General features: G+C 42.9%; 1 protein-coding gene across 3 annotated transcripts in view; it reads left to right on the forward strand.

Annotated features, from left to right (window-relative positions):
- The window catches only part of TMEM45B (transmembrane protein 45B), a 47,481-nt gene extending 25,218 nt beyond the window's left edge, over positions 1-22,263 (forward strand). For all 3 annotated transcript variants that reach the window (XM_034421962.3, XM_034421959.3, XM_034421961.3), the window contains 5 exons: positions 8,009-8,209; positions 10,837-11,049; positions 17,510-17,694; positions 18,680-18,825; positions 21,326-22,263. In XM_034421962.3, the coding sequence (XP_034277853.2) occupies positions 8,026-8,209; positions 10,837-11,049; positions 17,510-17,694; positions 18,680-18,825; positions 21,326-21,434 (837 nt within the window). In that variant the 5' untranslated portion in view covers positions 8,009-8,025 and the 3' untranslated portion in view covers positions 21,435-22,263. The remainder of the gene's footprint in view (positions 1-8,008; positions 8,210-10,836; positions 11,050-17,509; positions 17,695-18,679; positions 18,826-21,325) is intronic.
- The last annotated feature ends 1,058 nt before the right edge of the window (positions 22,264-23,321 follow it).

Genomic DNA, 23,321 nt, shown 5'->3' on the forward strand with positions numbered 1-23,321 from the left:
AAGACAATGTGAGGCAAATTATAGATTTATTGGACTATCTTGAGAAGAATAAACAGATCCCTGCAGTGCCGGTGTTCTAGGATGTGGAGAAGGCCTGTAATTGAGTGAATTGGAACTTTCTATTATAGATTTTAAGAAAGATGGATTATGTGTACGTTGAAGGGAATAGTCATGAGGCAAGAAGACTACGGAACAAGGGCAGTTGCAGTTGATCTGGTTGTTACCCTAACATGGTCGATGGAATTAATAATCTAGATGAAAGACTTTATAGAAGATATTATATGGAATATAAATATAAAGTCACTCGGGGGGGGGGTTTATATATAAAAGTACTTTTCAATGATGTGGGCAGATGACAACTAAAGACACTAAATACACTGTTGGAAGAAGGACTTGATGTGATTGTTTAGATTTTATAAATTATTATATATGGCGGACCTGCGGGAAAGTGGGTGAAACAAAATTGATATGGTATATGGTGATAGGCTAGGTTACTGATTGTTCAACACTGGAAAAGGGATTGTTATGTTTATTATTGAAGAATGGACTCTGAAGGTGGCCAGTTTCGCAGAAATGGTGAAGTTATCAGCATATATAAAAGACAGGACACAAGAGATCTATGTAAGGGAGTGGAGGACATGGATAGATTCTGTGCAGGATAAATACCTAACTAGGAAGTACCAGATAATTTTTTTAGTTGAATGTTGTGTAGAAATGTATAGTTTACAGGGGATAGTATACTAGAATGTCAGGAAGAAATGTATACCACACAGGGGGTAGAGTAGATGGGCGGTAAAGTATTATATAATATGATTTGGATTTGGATTTCATCCTGCGGAAGCCATAGGGGGAGGGGAGGGTAAGGGTGGGCTAGGGAGGGGAAGGGGGGGAGGGGGAAAATTTGTATTTGTAAAACTTTTTCAATAAAGAGAGAGAGAGAGAGAGAGAGAGAGAGAGAGAGAGAGAGAGAGAGAGAGAGATGGCTGCCATAACCAGAAGCTTGATGCAGAGTGAATTTCCTAAGCAATCAGTGGTAAAATAGTAATATGTAGAGGAACTTAGCTCTGGCCTTGAAAAAGTGGTGGAAGTCTGTGAGACAGCAGATTGCCCAGAAAATGGAAGGACCTATTTTTCTGGGAAGGAAGGAAGGAAGGAAGGAAGGAAGGAAGGAAGGAAGGAAGGAAGGAAGGAAGGAAGGAAGGAAGGAAGGAAGGAAGGAAGGAAGATGTGTTCATGTGTGGAAATAAAACAGCCTGAAGCGGTGGGGAAGATAATTTTCTCTAGCAATATTCACAAGGAGTAAGAGTAGGAGTTGGAATATGTCATGGTAAATGCCTAACTGTATTGCCACCTTGGACATATGGCTCTGTAGGGGTTAACTAATCACATATCCCATCAGTCCCATAGCCACTCCTTACCTTCTGGTCCCTCCTCCTGGATATAATAGCTCTCACCACGAGGTATTCTAGTCATTCCAGATGTGTACCTGAAAGAGAAAGGTCTAAGGTCAGTGATCTCTGGCTCTGCAAGGCCTAGGATTCATCTAGGCCTGCAATAAAGGAATTCAATTGTGAAAGAGAATTTGTCTGTGAGTTATTGGGCTAGATCCATCACCAAACAATATGGTAGCAGAGGATGGTTGCCCATAACTCCAAATGATGACTGAACCCAACGTTTGCCCTGAAGAAACAAACAGAGTACAGACAAGAGCACTCACCAAAAAGATGGCTGAGCTACTGGCATCCAAGGGCACAACAGGGGAAGAAACAACAGCTGAGAGCGAGCAGGACTCCAGCCTGGACTCACAATCAGACGAGGAGAGGTCACCCAAAAAGACCATCATCCTGGAAGAAACAGCATCACAGAAAATGAAAAGATTTAAACTCTCCATCCTGAAACTGATGGAAGCAAGCAACGACAAGGTAAACCTCATCGCAGACCTCCAAAGCCTCCTCGAGCAACAAGGAGCAGCAACCGAGGCCCCGAAGACATCTGAGGAAGAAACGCCACCAGAAAGGGGTAGGCCATCCCAGTCCAATGACTTCGAGCTGGCTGAACCCATTTTCGCGCCTTCTTCCCGGCGGCCATCTTGGGATGGCCCCGAACCAATGGGAAGCCAGGATTTGAATCCCCTGGCGCAAAAAGGCCCGAACCCTGAAACAGATGAGGGGCACCCACAAAGCGACCACGAAGAGCGTGCACCACCCAAAGAAAGATCGCCTACTGATCTCAAGGTGCAAAAAGCAATCAAAACCCTCACCGCCGCTTTTGGCTCTGCTTTCGAGCCTCCCGCAGCAGATAAAAGCCGAAAAAAATCTTGGAAGCCAAAAGGACATCAGGACAGCCAACAACGACCGGGCGACTGGACCACAGCCACCCAGAGAGACTGCGCACACCAACAACAAGCACCAAAACCCGGCTACCTGCAGGAACGATCAACCGCAGGATTCGAACCTGCCACCCGCAGCACCAACTACGCGAGACCCGAGGGCAAGGAGAAGAACCGGCTACTCACCCATCCCATGATCTCTGCCAGGCCCCTTCGCACGACCGGGGACCGACGAACACAAGGCAGGACCTGCCGCTGCCTCCGCCATCGCCACCACGCTGCTGAGCACAGGAGATCCCCGACCTACGACCTCTGCCGCCGCCGTGCCGCCGATCCACAGAAGTCCTCAACTTGCAACCGCTTCGCCCCCTCACCTTCTTCCCTTCTTCGCCGGAGATCCAGCCGTCCTGCAATGGCATCCACCATCCAGAGGAGACTCCGGACTCACCAGGGGTGAGTGCAGCCTTCCCCCGACAGGCCTAGGCCTAGGCCGGGAGCTCCAGCAGCAGGACCTTCACTCGACGGACTCCAGCGTGAAATGAGCTTCGCGCATGCCCAGTCGCCGCCTGCAACAAGAGAAGCAAGTTACATAGAGACAAGTAAATACAGACTCGCAACAGACATCCCAAGGCCTTATTGCGAGTTCAATCACACAATGGACCATGGACAGCTCCCCCCAGTAAGTAACTACCCTAACAATTCTGGGGCAAATTATGCCAATTTACCAAAATTACAATTAGATGGGGGTAATATCATAGAGTGGTGTCAGCAATTGCAAATTGCTCTCATGAGAGAAAATGCACTATTTCTAATCAACAGACCTCCACAGAAACCCTGGGCATTGGAAATTGACTGTATTCACCATAGGGCATTTTGTATTATGTTAATTACCATTCTTTCTGCCATGTATCCTACCATTGAAAATAACCTGACTGTATCTGAAATTGTACAAAAATTATGCAGCCTGTTTTACAGCCAGAGTAGAGCCACAACCACTAGAATATCTAGAGAGTTCCATTCTGCTAGACATAAGACAGGGGTCCCCATGAGCGAGCACATACTAAAATTAAACGCAACAAGGGCAGAGCTCATGCAGAGGGGGGAAATAATCACTGAAGAGAGCATGATAAGTATCATCATAAACTCTTTAGATAGCAGTTGGGACAACTTCGTAACCCAACTAGATAGCCTCAGCTTGCAACACCTATCACTAGGCACATTAACAAACAAACTTATTGCAGAGGACAATCTGAGGAGGGATCGCCACCTGTCGAGGAGGGATCGCCACCTGTCCAGGAGGGATCCCAGGCCAACTAGAAGGGTTGAGTTTCAGGATAGAACAAGAAACACCCCAGAATGTTACTCTTGTGGGTCCAGGAACCACTTAAGAAGAGACTGCCCCAGAAACCACAGGGATAGGAGACACAATGACAATAGAGGAGGGGGATAACCTGAGCGCAGGTACCCCAAAGAAAAGGGGCAAGGGTGGTCCCCCAACCCCAAGAGGCATCATGAACGCAGGGACAACTCTAGAGACAGTAACCCGGGTTCTATGTATGGGCTCAGACACGATGACTCAGACACTAAACACAAGACAGGCAGAGACACGTGGCTTCTGGATTCAGGAGCCACAAATCACACAACTTGCAACCCAAAGCTACTAGAGTCATTTACAGAAGCAAACTTTGAATTAAAGGTAGCAAACCAAAGCAAAGTAATAGGGAAGGGAAACACATACATCCCACAAATAGGAAAAATAGAGGGGGTACTGTATGTGCCAGGGATACCCCACAACGTACTGGCTATTACCAAGCTGACACAGAACACAAACACCGAAGTAGTATTTAAGGATGGAAAGGTCTACATGATTAAGCAGGGGGAGGAGATAGGAAAGGTGACCATGCATGAGGGCCTACCCTACTTCACACCCGACACAAGAGAGGAAGGAAGCATCAACACTAGTACAGACCACAAAGCAGATGAAAACACAGAAACAGAGGGGGTACAGCAGGGGGCAACGAAATGTAAACAAAATGTTAATAATTCTGTATCCATTGGGAAGCCATTGCATGATAACTGCGCCCACCTCCTTCACAGAAGGCTGGGACACATCAGCTTTCCTATTGTAAAAAGAATGTCATAGTGTACCGAAGGCCTCAAAGTAAAGAACTGTGAAAATTACCTGGAGTGTTCAATCTGTAAGCGTTCAAAGATAAGAGTTAAGGCCATACCCAAAAGGTCAAAACGAACCACCGGGTCCCCCTTCCAATTAGTACATATGGACTTGGTAGGGCCATTGAAACCATCTGTCAGGCATAGGAAACGATTCTTCTGCACCATTGTGGATGACTTTACCAGATATGGGTATGTCTCAGACACAAAAACTAGGTGTTCCAAAGATTCAGAGAGTTCCACAAAAGAATAGAAATGCAACACAATATGAAAATAAGGCAAATAATGACAGACAGGGGCTCGGAGTTTATGGCCAAGGAATTCACAAGGTGGCTGAGGGAGCGGGGCATAGCGCATTACACCTCTTCGCCGTTCTCGCCCTTCCAGAACGGGGTCGTAGAGAGAAAAAACATGGTGTTACAAACGATGATGAGGTGCGCCTTGGAGGATGCTGGGATGGGACAGCATTTTTGGTCAGAGGCATTGCACTACTCCAATTACACTCTAAATAGACTGTGGTCAAGCTCCATCAACAAGACCCCATACGAGATGCTATACAACAGAAAGCCCAACATAGCACATCTGCATATATTTGGCACCCCAGCTGATGTCCACATCCCCAGACAACTGAGAAAGAATGGAGAGAAAATATCAAAGAGACTGAGGTTTGTGGGTTACGAACCAGGCACTAAGGGCTACAGGTTCATCGACAACAACAACAGGTTTGTCGTATCCAGGTCTGCTGATTTTCACGAAAACACAAACTGGTCGAGGGTCCATTCCAACGACATCCTCGCCAATAGAAACACACTTGAACATGGTCAGTGGGGAGAGAAGGTGGAAGCACACAAAACCAACCACCACAAAGTGAACATCAAAGAATGGAAAGAAGCTAGATAGCCTGACAAACAAAGAGGCAGACAACATGCAAGAGACCGAGCCAACCCCCAGTAGACCAATCAGAGAGAACAGGAACAAACCACCAAAGAGACTGGAAGATTACATCATGACCATCCATAACAACCACACCACACCCAATTCATATGAGGACATACTTGGCCTTCCCCAGGAAGAGAGAGAGAAGTGGATATCAGCCATGGAGAGGGAGATGGAAAGCCTCAGGAACCTGCAAGTGTATTCGCCCGCCCAAGTTCCAGAGAACAAAAAGCCGATAAGAACCAAATGGGTGTTCAGGGTCAAGACACTAGAGGACAACAAGGCCCTGTACAAGGCGAGACTGGTTGCACAGGGTTTTGCCCAGAGATACCCCGAAGATTACACCGACACCTACTCACCTACCGTCAGGGCCGAAAGTGTCAAGTGTGCCCTGGTGGTGGCCACCATCCTGGGGATGGAAGTATTCCAATTCGATGTACAGACTGCGTACCTTCACACCGAATTGGACAAAGAGATATACGTCAAAGCACCACCCGGATATAACGAAGGGGAGAACAAGACTTGGCTGCTGAATAAAAGCCTATATGGACTCAAACAGTTGGGCAAGAGGTGGTATGATTGCCTAGCCAAAGCCCTCAGATCCATGGGTTTTGAAGCCACCTCAGCCGACAAATGCCTTTTTACAAAGAAAGAAAATAACTCATTCGAAGGTGTACTAGTTTACGCGGACGATATTTTGTACATAGGCAAGCATAAAGACAGATGTAACAAATTTGCCACTGAACTGGGGAGCCACTTCTCCTTGACATCACTAGGCAAAATCAATAAGTATCTAGGAGTTCACGTGATAAAAACTGACAAAGGATTCTGCCTTTCCCAGGAAGAAAAAATCATCGAATTACTATCAAAGTGTAACATGTCTGAGGCAAAACCCAGTGAAACTCCCATGCAGCCACAGTTCCTGAAGAGTATGTATGATGAATCAGAACCCTTCGCTGACAATAAGTTGTACAGATCAACTATAGGGTCACTGCTGTATATAGCCAATTGGACCAGGCCTGACATCGCCTTAGCCGTTAACTTACTGTCCAGGCACGTAAGCAAGCCTACCATATCCCACTGGAATGCCATCAAAAGATTGCTTAGGTACCTAAAATTCAGCATAAATGCCCAGCTCTGCCTCGAACCAGAAATATCCGAAAAACCGAAACTGACCTGCTACACTGATGCTGATTGGGCTTGGGACATAAAAAGCAGGAAAAGTACTTCCAGCTATGTGCTGCTGCTTAACAACTGCCCCATTCACTGGTATACAGGGAAGCAGAAACTGGTAGCCACCTCAACCACTGAAGCAGAATTTGTTTGCCTACCCAAGGCCGCAAACAACCTGGTATGGTTTGACGACCTGGTCAACAGTATTTGGACTGAACCTTCATACCCAATAATCATTCACGAAGATAACAAAGCAGCAATAGAAATTTCAAGAGCCGATGCCGTAGGTCAGTGGCCAAGGCACACTGACATCAAATGCAAACACGTCAGGCAGTTCTCAGAAATAGGTTTCATTAAGACCGTACACTGCGATACTGAGGAGCAAATTGCAGACATACTCACAAAGCCCTTACCACATAAACAGCATGCATACCTCATGTCAAAAATATGTGTTTCTATGTAACCTACGCATATACATGTATATAACTTGTATGTATGTATGTAACCATTGTATACCTGTACCCAGTTAGACATTTAGAGGGGGTTTTGTCATGGTAAATGCCTAAGTGTATTGCCACCCTGGACATATGGCTCTGTAGGGGTTAACTAGCCACATAACCCATCAGTCCCATAGCCACTCCTTACCTTCTGGCCCCTCCTCCTGGGTATAATAGCTCTCACCACGAGGTATTCTAGTCGTTCCAGATGTGTACCTGAAAGAGAAAGGTCTAAGGTCAGTGACCTCTGGCTCTATAAGGCCTAGGATTCATCTAGGCTTGCAATAAAGGAATTCAATTGTGAAAGAGAATTTGTCTGTGAGTTATTGGGCTAGATCCATCACCAAACAGAATAGAAAGTGTAGTGGCAGTGGGGAAGAGTGAAGTAGTGGGTAATAGCTGTGAATGCTTGTTTGTGTTTATTGTTTGGGGACTTGTGTTATTGGATCTGTAGATCCCCCTAAATTGAGTATAGTTAAAAGAACCCAAGACCCAAAATGAATTTAAAAGGGGCCAGTAAAGGTCATGGATGGGTTTTCCAAATTCTGTGTTGATATAGGCTTCCAAAGTAAGGGAGATTCCTTGGATTCTTGACCTGGTCTAGCTCATAGGATTGACATCCACAGTTCCACATAGCAAATTAAAAGGAAGAAGGAAAAGAAAGACGCATCTCAAACTGGTAGAGGAATTGCAAACTGAGATGGTAAGAAGGACAGAACTTCAAACCTGAAAGGGAAGAATTGATTCCAAAGAGAGAAACCAGTTGTTCCAGGTCCTGTTCTTTCCAGAAGCGATTATTTCTTCATAAATAGTTGTATTGGACTCACAACCTCAGTTGTACTGGAGTCACACATTTACAGTTCTCTGAATGATTCTAACAAGAGGATATTCTTTTCTCCAGGAAGTGACTGGACCAGAATGGCAAATTTTGAGGGCCATATTCTCCCAGGGTGTTTCTTTATATTATTTGGCCTCTGGTGGTCAGTGAAATACCCGCTAAAACATATCAGCAGGACACCGAAGAAGAACAGTCACGTACAGCGGAACATCAAACATCTGGAGATCATCGAAGGGGCTGTCAAAGTTTTCTTTGCATTAGTAGGTAAGACTCACAATATGACAACTGGCTTAAGTTATTTGAAGCAGTGGTGGTTTCAAATTTTTTACTACCGGTTCTGTGCGTGTGGCTTTGTGGGCATGGCTTTGTGGACATAGCAGTGGAAGGATACTGTAAAATCTCCATTCCCACCCCATGCCAGGGGAAGGTTACTGCAAAATCCCCATTTCCTCCCAATCAACTGGGACTTGGGAGGCAGAGAATAAATGGGGGCAGGGGCCAGTCAGAATTTTTACTACCAGTTCTCCGAACTACTCAAAATTTCTGCTACCAGTTCTCCAGAACTGGTCAGAACCTGCTACAACCAACCTCTGATTTGAGGGTAGCTGCTTATCACTCCCTTTGCTTTGAATTTGTGCATTTTAAGCAAACCAATCACCTACTTCACAGGTCTCCCTCCCTCCCCTTGGCAACTTTAAAACTCTGGCTGAAGAATTCTGGGAGTTGAAGTCCAGAAGTCTTAAAGTTGCCAAGGTGGGAGACACCTGACCTACATCAAAGAAATCTGGAGGGTAAACTAAAAGTGAGGTTATTTGCGTAATTCATTGCAGCTTGCAAAATCAACATAAGAGCCTGATAGCTCAGCAGACTAAAAGCATTGTGATTAATACCAGCTGTCTGCAATTACTGTAAGTTCGAATCTCACCAAGCTCAAGGTTGACTCAGCCTTCCATCCTTTCTAAGGTAGGTGAAATGAGGACCCAGTTTGTGGGGGCAATAAGCTGATTTTGTATAAATATACAAAAGTATGAAGGCTGTTGCTTAACGCACTGTAAGCCGCCCTGAGTCTCCGGAGAAGGGCGGCATATAAATCAATTTTTTTAAAAAAAAAACTCTTCAAATTGTATCTCTGGAATTTCACAGCCAATGAGGTCAACCTGTGTAGGGTTTGTTTCTAATGAGGTGTTAAATTTACTGCTAAATGGAAATTTAAATAAGACTTGTACAAAGGAAGTGGGTTTTTGTCATATGCAGCTTTGATATGCAGTTGAATTAATAATGTTATAAATTCTGCTACTTCATTCTTTGGTAACAATCAAATTATTTTAATGAATATATCTAGCCAATTAAGCAGCCAAATTATATCCTTAACTGCACTGTTTCAAGATCCACTTAAAATTTATCATCTGAAGTAAACTTGGGGTTATTCGCTGCAGATTATGCACCCACCCACCTTTTTTTATTCCCCTGGTCGTTGCTGTTGGTTTTTTAAAATTATTTCGTGACAATATTTTGAATATAAAAAGAAAATGTGTTGAACATACAGATGGCGAGGTTTGCTTGCTTTTTTAGCTGAAGGTAGGGTACAAAGTCTTGCAATCAAACAGAAGCAGTTAGAAAGAACAGGTTGAAAGAAAAGCATTGGCTGTCACTGGAAAAGCATTCCCAAAGCTTGGAAAAATTTCAACAGTTCCTGCTACATACTCACAACCACTGGTGGGTTGTCCCCGGTTCGGACCGGTTCGCAAGAACCGGGAGTAAAACCGATGGGAGGCCCCGCCCACCGCCCTGGATGTCATCATCAGCGATCTGTGCACGTGATCCCTTGGTGAACCAGTGGTAAAGGTAAGTAGAACCCACCCATGCTCACAACGCTACCTTAATTTTGCTGGTGGTATTCACGGGGTGCTTTTAAAAAAAAGTCCAGGTTAGCACCAACAAATGTGTTCTGACTCAGCCTTAGCCGAACCAAGAAACAGATTCCTTGTCCTGAAAAAAAACCCTCTTTATTTAGTTACTGTGAATTCATGGCATTCACACACAGAAAAGTCCAGGCAATAATCCTTCCAAGCGTTAATTGCAATAACAGCCCTTATCAGTCCTTGGATAATTGCCAGGCTGAGAGCTTCCAGTCGCAAAGCTGTCAATTAATTCCTGGCAAGAAGTCTCTGAGGCACAACCACCATAAGCAAATCTTCCGAAAGAAATACGAACGGTTGTCTCCTGCAACTACCACTCTGCTTTTTGCTTCTATTTATTCCCCAGCCAGGGAGGGGCCATTCAGCGTCCACGTGTGCCTTTCTTTCCGAGTCGGCCCCAGTTCCTCAGTTGTTCTCCTCTCCTGACAGCTCTGCGCATATGCACATCTGGAACAGGCCCCAGCTGTTCTTCTTCCCCACTTATCTCCAACTCTGAAGGCAGCTGGGAAATGTCGGACGGCCCTGGCTCTATCTCTGCTTCCGACGCAGAGCATCCATCAGAGCCTTCCCCAGACTCCAGGACTGTCCCAAGTTCCTCCCCAAGTTCCTCATTGTTTGAGTCTGGCAGGCCACAACAAAAGGTGATGGAAGCTCTACCTGTTTTGGATGTGTGTCACACCTCAAGATTTTAAAAACTCTATGGAGATTCTCAGTCATCCAGGTCCTGGTTGTCCCAAAGGTGCTTCTTTCAAGAGGCAATTGGCCTTTCTGGTTTTTCTTCGCTTCTCATCCAAGAAGCTTCTTCAGATGAGAAGCGAAACATTTTCAAAGAAAAAACAGAAATGCCAGTTGCCTCTTGAAAGAAGCACCTTTGGGGTACACCCTGTGACATCGCTGGGCTTTACCCTGTTTCTTTCCCTTCGGATGGAACTTCCCTAACAGATCTATTCAACTTTGGTCTCTGTTGAACAGGGCTTCTTGCTGACCAGTTCGTCCCCAACGGACCCCACCTGTATCTCTACAGCGGGCAACCACACCATTGGGTGAAGCTGATGAACTGGCAACATTCCACCATGTATTTATTCTTTTTGATCTCTGGAGCAGTGGATATAGTCACCTACTCCTCGACCTTAATGCCTGCCGGGCTGGACCGCTTCATGCTGGGCATTGCACTCTTTGTGGAAGGTAGGCACAAATGGAGAGGCAGTAGTAAAGTACAGGTAGTCCTCAACTTACAACAGTTCATTTACTGACCATTCAAAGTTACAGTGGCACTGGGGAAAAAATGACTTACAAACATTTTTCAAACTTGCAGCCTTTGTAGCATCCTTACGATCATGTGATCAAAATTCAGGTGCTTGGCAACTGATACAGATACAGATTAATAGAGTTGGAAGGGACCTTGCAGGTCATCTAGTCCAACCACCCGCCCAAGCAGACCCTACACCATTTCTGACAGATGGCAGTCCAGTCTCTTCTTGAAAGCTTCCAGTGATGAAGCTTGCACAACTTCCAAAGGCAACTTCTGTTCCATCGGTTGATTGTTCTCACTGTCAGAAAATTTCTCCTTATTTCCAGGTTGAATCTCTCCTGGATCAGTTTCCATCCATTATTCCTTGTCTGGCCTTTGGGTGCTTTGGAAAATAGCTTGACTCCCTCCTCTCTGTGGCAGCCCCTCAAGTATTGGAACACTGGTGTCATGTTTGCCCTGATCCTTCTCTTCTCTTCACTAGACTAGCCATGCCCAAACTTCATACGTTTTAGCTTCCAGTCCCCTAATCATCTTGGTTGCTTTTCTCTGCACTCTTTCTAGAGTCTCAACATTTTTTTTTTTTATATTGTGGTGACCAAAACTGGATTCAGTATTCTAGATGTGGTCTTACTAAGGCTTTATAAGGTGGTATTAGTACCTCCCTTGATCCTGACTCACTTGATCTTGACTCCCTTGATTTTGACTAGTCAAGACTGTTAATGCAGTTTAGGATGGCAAATAAGACCTTCTCCATGACTGCTGAGGAACATCCTGTTCTCTCAGCTTGGATGTCTTCCTTTTCTCTAATTATAGCAATAACATTTAGGTCTATGTAATGCACCATAGTGCTTTACAGCACTCTCTGGGCACTTTGCAATGTCAGCATCTTGCCCACAACAATCTGGGTCCTCATTTTATCGATCTTGAAAGGATGGAAGGCTAAGTCAACCTTGAGCTCCGTCAGGATCGTACTCCATCTTGCGGGCAGAATTTCCCTGCAATACTGCATTCTAACCACCAGGCCCCCATCTGTGGGTTATTGGGGGTGCTGCATCACTGGAGGTTTTTAAGAAAAGATTAGACAACCATTTGTCTGAAATGGTATCGGACAGAGTTCCCCAACGTTTCTGGTTTTGCAGACTGGCAGGGGTGGGCGGGAGAGGATGGTTTGCACAAGCATCCGGCAAGTGTGCCCATGCACAGCTCCATTTCCACTAGCAGTGTGCCCCTACCACTCATGCCAATGAAGCATGTGCGGACGTGCTCGCCTGCTGCTCGCACAAGCAGATACGCATGCCCGTATGCTCGCTGGCTGTTTCCACGGTCCCGTTGCAAATCCCTCATGACCCGCTAGTGGGCCATGGCCCACAGGTTGGGAACCTCTAGTATAGGATCTCCTGCTCGAGCGAGGGGTTGGACCAGAAGACCTCCAAGGCCTTTTCTGGCTCTGTTAGTCAGCATTCTGTATGTTGAGTCAATTGCTCCGTGCTTTTCGCTTGTTAAATATTTTTTGGTTTGTAGTTTATTTTACCTGTAGTTTCTGCCTATGTTGTAGGTTAATGCGTTTTCATTATCCTTATTGTTTTATTCAGCGGTTAGCTTCATAGGGTATTGCCTCATGACACAAGGTGTTGCCTTTTTATTTTTTTTAATTATTTTTCCTCAGGAGAGCAATAAAACTGGTTCTTTATGTACTCTTCCAAAACACTTCCTCAAAATGTATTTCCTTTACTACTGAAGGATTCCATTATTCGACTTTGATGTAAGGATCCTGCAGAACCAGCTTTCAAAATCCTCTTTTTTTTCTTATGGTGAACACAAATTTTGTTGATAAATTTTGTCATAAGTATACAAAGATCGCTGATAGGAATTGAAAAACAGGCATTTTATCACTTTACCTATTATTTTCACCACACCCACATTTACACATACACACAAACACATCTTCCTAGCATTATTGCCGCTATGGCAGGGTACGCTTGTCGGCAAAGCCGTCTCCATCTGCTTTGATCCAGGGGTGACACCCACATATTTCATGTCCTCCTTGATGCAGTCCATCCATCTTTTCTTGGGTCTGCCATTCATTCCACCACTAACCTTGCTTATCGATGGCCCGTTTCCCTGGCTTCGTCTTCCCAAGGACAACAGTCACTGCAGCGTGCACTTGTCTGACCAATTTGTCCCACATGGCCGATGCTGGCTGGTCCATGTCCATATCGATGGGACCAAGGGCAGCCACAAACTGAGCTTTGTGCTCCAGTAAGTGCCACCATTTTATCTGCTCCACTCCAGTGATTCAGGATCACTTTTGGCCTAGAATGTCCAACCGGAGGTCCATGATGAGGGGGGGGGGTGATGGGAGACGATTGCTTCCATAGGGATCACTTTTACATTGGTCACCAATTTCAGATTGTATTGTCTCACGATCAGGTAATCAATTTGAATTCTGTGCCCACCACTGTTGTAGGTGATGAGATGTGTAAGCCTCTTCTTGAAGAATATGTTGGCCACTACTAGCTCATGTGCTTCGGCACAGCCCAAGATCTGGATCCCAGGATCGTCGCGAGATCCAAACTCATTTCCACCATGACATTGGCTGTAACCATCTCTTGCTGATTCAACATGGCCATTGAGGTCAACCTCCTAATACTATGTGATCTTCGGGACCAACAGTTCGCAGATGGGCATCCAACCTTTCCCAAAATTCATCCGTCTCTTCTTCTGGGCATCCAATTTGGGGGACATAGCATGTGACCCATTGGAGAGTAGTTTTGATTTTGATGGTCATGAATTGATAGGATATTCAACGGACATCGACAACATTGTTCCAATACTTCTCACTGATCACAATACCAACACCAATCCAAGTGCGGCTTTCTCTTTTATAATATAGTTTGTATCCTTCATCAATCTCTCGAGCTTTCACTACTTTCTGCTTCATCTCTTGGATACATGTGATGTCAATGCAGCAGGCCTTCAGGGTTTTGGCCACTTCTCAGCTTCTCCCAGTCATTGTTCCAATATTGATGGTCTCAATATGTAGATAGACTAACTTCTTTAGCCCGTCCTGTCCAAAGATGGGTAGGCCTCAGAAATTTCCCATGTCTCTCGGGGGGGGAAGGGGGTAGCATGTGTCACTTCTGGGCAGGGCCGGATTTAGATTGAAAGAGGCCCTAGGCTATTCCACTTATGAGGCCCTTTCACCAGTGGTGGGATTCAATTTTTTAACAACAGGTTATGTGGGCGTGGCTTAGTTGGGGGTGTGGCTTGGCAATCATGTGACTGGGTGGGCGTGGCTAGCTGGTCACGTGACTGTGTAGGCGTGGGTAGCTCGTCATGTGACCGGGTGGGCGTGGCTATGTGCATAGACTTTTTTCAGAGGGCTGAAAAAAGTCATTTCTGACTGGGCCTCGCACTTTTGACCGGTCCTCACACTTATGACCATCCTCACATTTATGCCCGTGCAGCTTTCTTAACAACCATGTCACTCATTTCACAACTGCTTCTCTTCACCATGGTGATAAGATAGGGCAAAAACGTAAAATGTGAGGACAGTCATAAGTTCGAGGACTGGTCAAAAGTGCGAGGCCCAGTCAGAAATAACTTTTTCAGCTCTCTGAGTAGTCCATATGCACAAAAGGACTACCCAGAGGGCTGAAAAAAGTCATTTCTGACTGGGCCTCGCACTTTTGACCGGTCCTCACACTTATGACCATCCTCACATTTATGCCCGTGCAGCTTTCTTAACAACCATGTCACTCATTTCACAACTGCTTTTCTTCACCATGGTGACAAGATAGGGCAAAAACGTAAAATGTGAGGACAGTCGTAAGTTCGAGGACTGGTCAAAAGTGCAAGGACCAGTCAGAAATAACTTTTTCAGCCCTCTGAGTAGTCCATATGCATAAAAGGATACAGCAATAGAGAGGGATGAAGGAAGGGAAGGGAAATTAGAGTAGGAGAGAGAGGGAGGAAGAGAGGAGGAGAAGGAGAAAGGAAGAGGAAGTAGGGAGGAGAAGAAGAGGGGGAGGAAGAGAAAGTAAGAAGGAAAGAAAAGAGAGGTGGTAGGTTTGAGGAGAAAGATTGCTATACAATAAAAAAGATGAAAGGGAAGAAAGCCAACCCCAAACAAATATAAAGATATTAAGATAAAGAATGAATTGTTAAACTTTAAAGAATAAAAGAGAACAAATATGAATAAATAACAATAATTAGAAACACACATACAAACATACAATGTATTTTCTTTGAACAGAGTATTTGGCCGGTTCACAAATTTAAACAGTGTTTAGTCATTTCAATTAAATTTACAATTTCTATATTTCCTTTTTGCCATATTTATTCCTCATCTATTTTTGTAAAAAACCAATATTACCCTCATCCTCATCTCTAATCTTAATCAAATTCAATTTTTCCCTTCTATTCTATATTATACCCCTTCCCATTGTCATCTATTTTTATATCCATCCTCACATTGATTAATTATGTAATATTAGTTGTTTAATATAAATTCAACATTTTAATATAAATCAATTAGTTATATAACTACCTTTTTTGTATATTAATCAATATGAACATGAATATTCCAATTATTTCCATGCAATCCAATTTCTTACAAATCCATTAATTATATTTACCAATAATAATAAACCAAATAATTTCCCCCATATATTCCTCCAAACCACAACTTAACCATTTCTGCTTTCAGAAATATACAATTAATAGTATCTCAATTATTACAATTCCCTAGTTAAATACAGCTTTTTTTTCTTTTGTGTTTTAAAATGCTGAACTCTTCTCTTTTTCCCTAAAATTTCCATTGTTTGCACGTACCTTTTTTGGTGAGGAAAAAGAAAAGAATTCTGCCTGCCTAATTTTCCAACCTTGCAGCATCAGCAAAGCAGTTTCACTTTCGTTTCTTTGCACGGAAGCAGAAGAGCCCTGAGCAAAACAGCGGAGACAAATCAGCTGAGAGCCGGGAGGCCAATTAGCCTCTGCTGAAGCTCCGGGGGCCAATAAAATTACAAAAAAAAACACCGAACCCTTTGTTAAATTGCTGGCTCCCCCGCCCCTCGCCCACCACTATTTATTGGCAATAAATAGTGGTGCGGAGGGGCGAGGGAGCCAGCAATTTAACAAAGGGTTCGGCCGAGCCACCTAGAACCCCCAGAATCCCACACTGTGTAGGCCCCTCTGGATCTTGAGGCCCTAGGCTGAAGCCTAGTTAGCCTATAGGAAAATCCGGCCCTGCTTCTGGGGGATTCCCTTCTATTCAGACCCAAAATTTGTCCAACTGATAGTCCAACCAATGTGTCACTCCATCGGTTGTCGAAGGCATTTTATACCTATTGCCAGTATTAGTACTCTTGTAACCCTGGAAAGGGACCCCTGCAAGGTATTACCAGCCGGGCCAGCCGAGCCAATTTTTTTTAAGGAGGTGTAACTCCTCCATCACTCACCCTTTGTCCTGACTTGTGACAGGCAGAGCCTGGCTTCCCAAATGTTGGGCCCAGGATGGTGGGTTTAACACACATAGATAGATAGATAGATAGATAGATAGATAGATAGATAGATAGATAGATAGATGTAGATGTAGATATATAGATGATATAGATATAGATATAGATATAGATATAGATATATGTAGATAGATATAGATATAGATAGACAGATATATAGACAGACAAATATATATACACATACACAAATATACTGACTGGCTGGCTGGCTGGCTGGCTGTTTGAATGTCTGATTGAATGACTGCTTGATTTCTAATGATCACCCCATATAGGGCCTGAATTAGTAGACTAGCTTCTCCTGACCTTAGGATCAATGTCCACAAGAATGATGAAGAAATGACCCAGAGCAACAATTGCAGCAGAATGAAGAATTTTGTGAGAAGGGACAAAGGAAAAATGGAATAGCATTATTTGTTTAAAGATCAAGATTGTTAAAAGTAAAAAGGAAGAAATATAAAGCTGGTTTATTTGATCAAGGTTAAAATAGATGTGTCATCTCTGATAAGACTTAATGAACTTTCACTGACACCAGGACTGAAATGTTGAGGTTTTTATGGATTTATTTATAGGGGACATATGAGATATGGGAAGAAGAGGTCATTTATTCTAATTTAAGAGAATGTCCAACCAAAATGGTTATACTTGTGATAAAGGAGAAAGTCTTTTCCTTTTATATATAGCATTCTTATTTTCTTCCTTTTCCAGTTTTTCTTCTGCACTTTTTATTTTCTCTTTTTATTCTCCTTTATGTGTATTAGGTTTTTTTTTTAATTGGAAATTGTAATCTTTGGTGAAATTGCCATAAAAAATGTTAAGGTATAAAGGTTTTTCTTGAAAACAATTGTAGTTTTGAACAACTTCTGCATTTTAATAGGCTTCCTCTTCAAATATCATATCAGCCAACGGCCAATGCTTGATCAACACATCCATTCCATGCTCCTGATAGCCATCTTTGCTGGTGTTGCCACCTGCTTCCTGCAAGTCTTCGTGCATGACAACATGATTCTGGACTTATTTGCAGTTTGCCTGGCCCTCTTGCAAGGAACCTGGCTTTGGCAGGTGGGCTATTTGTTCAGTTTTCTTATTGAATTAGCTTTGCTGTTGACCATGGCCAAGAAGCTAAGGTTTGAGGCAAGTCATGGGAACCCCTTTGAATCTACTATATAAAGCATGGGGTAGCTTAGAACAGACCTGAAGAGGAAGTCCAGGACTATGTCCTCAAGCAAGGGGTGAATGACCACATGGAGTGCAGCAATTAATGGTTACTGGCCAAAAGGTTTAGTGTTAGCACCTTGATGAACATAGACCAGCTATAATGCCTTGCTGCCAATGATATCATTTCTGGTTGTGGCTTTTATCTCTCTAGCTCTTAATGGTTAAGATATTATATACAGGTATATACATATACAGCAGGGGTGAAATCCAGCAGGTTCTAATAGGTGCTGGAGAACCGGTAGCGGAAATTTTGAGTAGTTCGGAAAACCGGCAAATACCACCTCTGGCTGGCCCCAGAATGGGGTGGGAATGGAGATTTTGCAATATTCGTCCCCCAGGAGTGGGGTGGGAAAGGGGGTTTTGCAGTATCCTTCCCCTGGAGTGGGGTGGGAATGGAGATTTTGCAGTATCGTTCCCCTGCCATATCTACCAAGCCACGCTCACCAAGCCACACCACGCCCACCAAGCTACGCCCACAGAATGGTAGTAAAAAATTGTTGGATTTCAACACTGATATACAGCCAATATGAACTGATTTGAGCATCGAAGTTTAGCTAATTCAGAGTTCCAAAGTAGTAACGTAATCATAGTTCTGTTTAAACACTGCCTCACTGGCCTCTAATCTCTTTATTAGAATATCATCAGAACTTGGACATTGTTGGGAAAGGAGAAGTGTGGGGTAAAACATATATTAAATAAGGTGTTAGATGAATTATTTTTATGCTGGACAGCTTCTAAACTCAATGTTTGCCATTCGTGCTTTACCCCAAGACTTGACATGCCTATCAATTGCATAGATCATAAATACTCTTTTTTTTTTTTAATCCAGATAGGTTTTGTGTTGTATCCACCATGGGGAGGATCAGAATGGGATCTGAATGACCACAGCAACTTAATGTTCATCACCATGTGCTTCTGCTGGCATTTTGCCCTTGCAATCTTCATTACGGCAGTGAATTATTCCCTGGTCTATTGGTAAGTTTTCTGGAATAATACATTCCTGATCAACATTATGTCCTTGAATAAAGGGGTATGCGGAGACTTGCAAAAGGAATAAAAGAATAGATGAAGGAATATAAGAAACGTTGCTTCCTCTGGTGGTTGTCCAGTGACAGCATTCAGCAGGGTTCTGAGCAGTTCTGGAGAACCGGTAGCAGAAAGTTTGAATAGTTCGGAGAACTGGTAAATACCACCTCTGACTGGCCCCACCCCATCTATTCTCTGCCTCCCAAGTCCCAGCTGATCAGGAGGAAATGGGGATTTTGCACCTTCCCCTTGTTGGAAGAAATCTCCTTCTAGGTTCTGCTCCAAGTGGGGAAAAAGACACCTGGCACATGGAGACTGCTTGGAAAGATGGTTTAATGGTGGACAGGATCACATGGCTTGAGTTCCTGAACAGAAAAGGGGCAAGACACAGCAAGTCCCCGGGTTTTATGCCCTCTCTGGCTCTGAACTTCCTGGGGCTCAGAAAGAGTATCCTGATTGGTTGTCAGACTCCCAGGGGGTGGGGGTCTTGCTGGCTGATGGTCACATGTGCTTCCCAGGTCACATGTGGTGAGTTTCTGCTGCTATTGTGTAGAGGGCTAATCCTATCTTTGTTGGATCTTTGGCAATTCCTACTATGGCTCTGTCTGAAGGAGGCAGATCTTTGTTATGTAGAATAGACTGGCCCAGGCCTTAATGGCCCATTGACAAAGGGTGGGGGGCAGGAAGGTGGGAGCTGCTTTGTCTGTAAAATATGCTTCTCCATTTCTCATGCAGGGAAATATAATATTCTGCCTTTTTCATATTTCCTAAAATATTTCACTCTTCCAGGAAAGGGGTGGGTGCTAAATTCCTATACCCTGGAGTGGGGAGGGAATGGAGATTTTGCAGTATCCTTCCCCTGGAGAGGGGTGGGAGTGGAGATTTTACAGTATCTTTCCCCTGCCGTGCCCACCAAGCCATGCCACTCCCATCAAGCCACGCCCACAGAACCAGTAGTAAAAAAATTTGAAACCCACCACTGGTAGAGACTGTAGGAAGTTAGCACCCACCCCTCTCCTAGGAAAATGAGATATTTTAGGAAATATTAAAAGGGCAGAATATTTCCCCTAAAAGGGAGGCAGAAATTCAGCCCTCCCACCTTTGCCATTAAGGCCTGGGCCAGCCTATTCTACATAACAAAGATCTGCCTCCTTCAAGCAGAGCCATAGTAGGATTTGCCCAAAGCCCTTTCGTTACGTCATCACCAGCTATGCTATGCTGGCTGGAGAATTCTGGGAGTTGAAGTTCACAAGTCTTAAAGCTGCCAAGTTTGAAGACTCTGCCATAAGGAGACCTGTCTTCAATTGGAACCATTTAGGGTCAGGTAGGGCACAGCTTCCTTTTTTGCAATCAGACAAGGTTTCCTCAGAATCCGAGAAGTTCAATAAGAGGATATTTCCTTCCAGAACATACCTACTCAGTTCCTATGTTTCCAGAATCCCATTAGGCAACTCCAGAACTTTCTTCAAAGTGGATTTCTCAAGCATCAAGTATAACATATGAATGGGGAACCTGTTTACTAAGGGCCACATTTTTTCAAGGAGAAACTATGGGCGATGACTCCCATGGAGGTGTGGACCTGAATGAGAAATGAGTGGACCTTTCTTTCTCTCTCTTGTTTTCTCTGTTACATTTCCCCTCTCTTTCTCCTTTTCTTCCTGTTACTTCTCTTTCTGATATACCCCTTTTCTTCTTCTTCTTCTTCTTCTTCTTCTTCTTCTTCTTCTTCTTCTTCTTCTTCTTCTTCTTCTTCTTCTTCTTCTTCTTCTACTTCTTCTTCTTCTTCTTCTTCTTCTTCTTCCTCACACAGTGGGTATTCAGGGTTCCAAGAGATACATCCCATTCAAGAAGAACTCTGAGGCAGGCCAGTCCCTCAAAGAACATTTTTATTAGGACATATCAAATTGGCATATTCCTCGTGGAAAACTGGCTCTAAGTTGGCGCTGGTTTCCCACCCCACCCCCCACCCCTATTAAAAGTAAAACATCACCTCCCCCCAGAGTCTCAGTCACATGGTCCAATCAGAATGCAGCCCAGTTGCTAGATGAGTTCAGTCTCCACCCTGCGGACACCTGCACGGATGTCCTTGATTCCCAGGGGAAAAATTTTTATTTAGGCTACAACACCCCAGATAATCTTTAACCCCCTCCCTGGCCCCTTCACTCCAGGCTGTGTCATCCCTGAAGCAGTGAGAAAAGAAACCTCCCTAGAAACTACAAAAAAGAAAGTGGCCACAGTTCAGCCAACTTCATGGTTGACATTGGGGTGGGGTGGGGTGGCGAGATAATAGCGTCTCCTTCTTGTAGGACAATTATCCTGGTTGTTTGCAGAAGGTTTTTGAAAGTTGAAAGCTTCTCCCAGTTTCCTTTCCCCCCAAATGACCTCATAAGCAATCAGCTGAACAGAACTACAGTGGGACTAATTAAAATTATCTTTTCATTGTCCGCAGCTACCTGCAGAATTGTAAAAAGAGCCACAGACAAATTACGATTGGACTTGGCATACGGAAGGAAAAGAATGCACATGCTCCCCTCATAAACGAATCAGATGAAGAATAAGGCAGATGGATTGTTCGATTGCTTTTATTCATATTCGGAAACCTGAAAATGAAATAATCTTAACCATCCCAAAGATTAATCGCACCTGGAAAAAATCGAAAAGACTTTGTCTAAGTTAAGAAGCCGAAGTAGCTGGACTTCCTTTACGTTTTCATATCACATCTTCTGGCTTGCTTTATCTATAATCCCTAAAAACAGAATTGATAATGCTTCTAATGGCCTCATGTTATCCAACTGTGCTCCTTTTATGAAGCAATCTGTTTTGTCAACAGTGAAAGAAACCGATCGATTTTGCACTATTACTGAAAGAAGCCACTAAATCTAATTGGGATTTGCTTATTGTAAGGTTTTTTTTTAAGCTAGCTCATCTTCAGTTACATAGACAGAATTCCCAGCCTTACGATGAATAAGCCTTCTAATTTTGCACTATCTGGACATTTGGTCCCTTAGATGTTATTTCAAATTATTGAACTTTTTTTTTGCATTTTTTTTTAAACAAACAAAACATAAAACATCCTTCATCCATTACAATTTCAAGCAATGTGTCGGTTGGCTACAAATCCCTTGTGCTTCTTCCCCATAATCATATTTTACTAATTATCTAATTTCTCATATTATCAATCTAATATATATCTTTATATCATTATTCTCATTTGTCATTTATTTAACAATGGCATTATCATTCCAAAGAAAATTATTTTCTCATTTTTCCAGTTCTTAGCAAACACAATTCTAGCCGCTGTCAATGCATTCAAATCAAATATCTCAATTCTCTATTGTATGGTTCTGGTATAATTCCTAATAAAAAATCTCGGGTTTTATCTCCTTATATGCTGTTGACATTGTCATTTTATAATTTTGCGACCACAATTTTTGCCATTTCTCTAAATCAATTCCATGACCGAAATGTTTTCCCCATGCAATCATTGTTTCTTTAACTTGTTCTTCTTCCAATTTTACCTCTAATTTTACCATTTTTTTTACCATACAATTTTTTTATTTTTTATTTTTTACCATACTATTATTTTTTTAAAATAATTAAATTATTTAATTTAATTTAATTTAATTTAATTTAAAATTTAATTTAAAATTAAAATTAAAATTAAATAAATTAAATTAAAATATATTATTTTTTACCAAACCATAATTTTACCATACAATTTTTTAATTACATAGTCATCAGAGCCTATAAAGATTTTATCTAAATTAGTCAAAGTGTTGTAAATACCTTCTGACTTACAATCTTTATCATATCTAGAACGTATTTGCAAATAAGAAAGCCAATTCATCTTTAAACCTTGTTCTTCCAGTTCTTGCTTCAATTTAACTTCACCCTTTTCATCCAATAATTCACTATATCTAACAATTTGTTCCCTTCTAAATGTGTTAAATGTGAAAATGCTTCAATCGTTGATACCCAGACTGGAATTTTCAAATAATGTTTTTTTTCACAAAATAGTGGACATTTTTTTTATTCAAAAGCTTGATGATGAAATGGTATGTAAATGGCTGTACTGTCTAAGAGAATAAGAATAGGAGAATCACGTTTTGTCTTTTTTTTCATAAGTTAGAATGAGACAAAGATCGAATGCTCATTGCAATAATCACATTTTACACAACAGTGCAAAAAATGCATTAAAGCAGTTATCTTTTGATATCGAAAATGTAGTGCTGAAGGTTTTTGCCGAATTTTCGAATTCTGTGAAGAAACGAGAAGAGTTGAAATCATTTTTTGAGTTTTGCAAGTCAGAATTCCATGAAGTTTTGCACCATGTTCCAACACATTGGTTAAGTTTGTTTAAAGCGGTCGAAAGACTTCTTTTAAACTGGATACCTCTAAAATCGTATTTTATTTCTCTTGGATCTGATGAGTGCCATAAGGTTATC

Source organism: Pantherophis guttatus, chromosome 9 (assembly GCF_059756535.1).
Source record: "Pantherophis guttatus breed Tessera chromosome 9, ASM5975653v1, whole genome shotgun sequence".
Classification (NCBI taxonomy): domain Eukaryota; kingdom Metazoa; phylum Chordata; class Lepidosauria; order Squamata; family Colubridae; genus Pantherophis; species Pantherophis guttatus.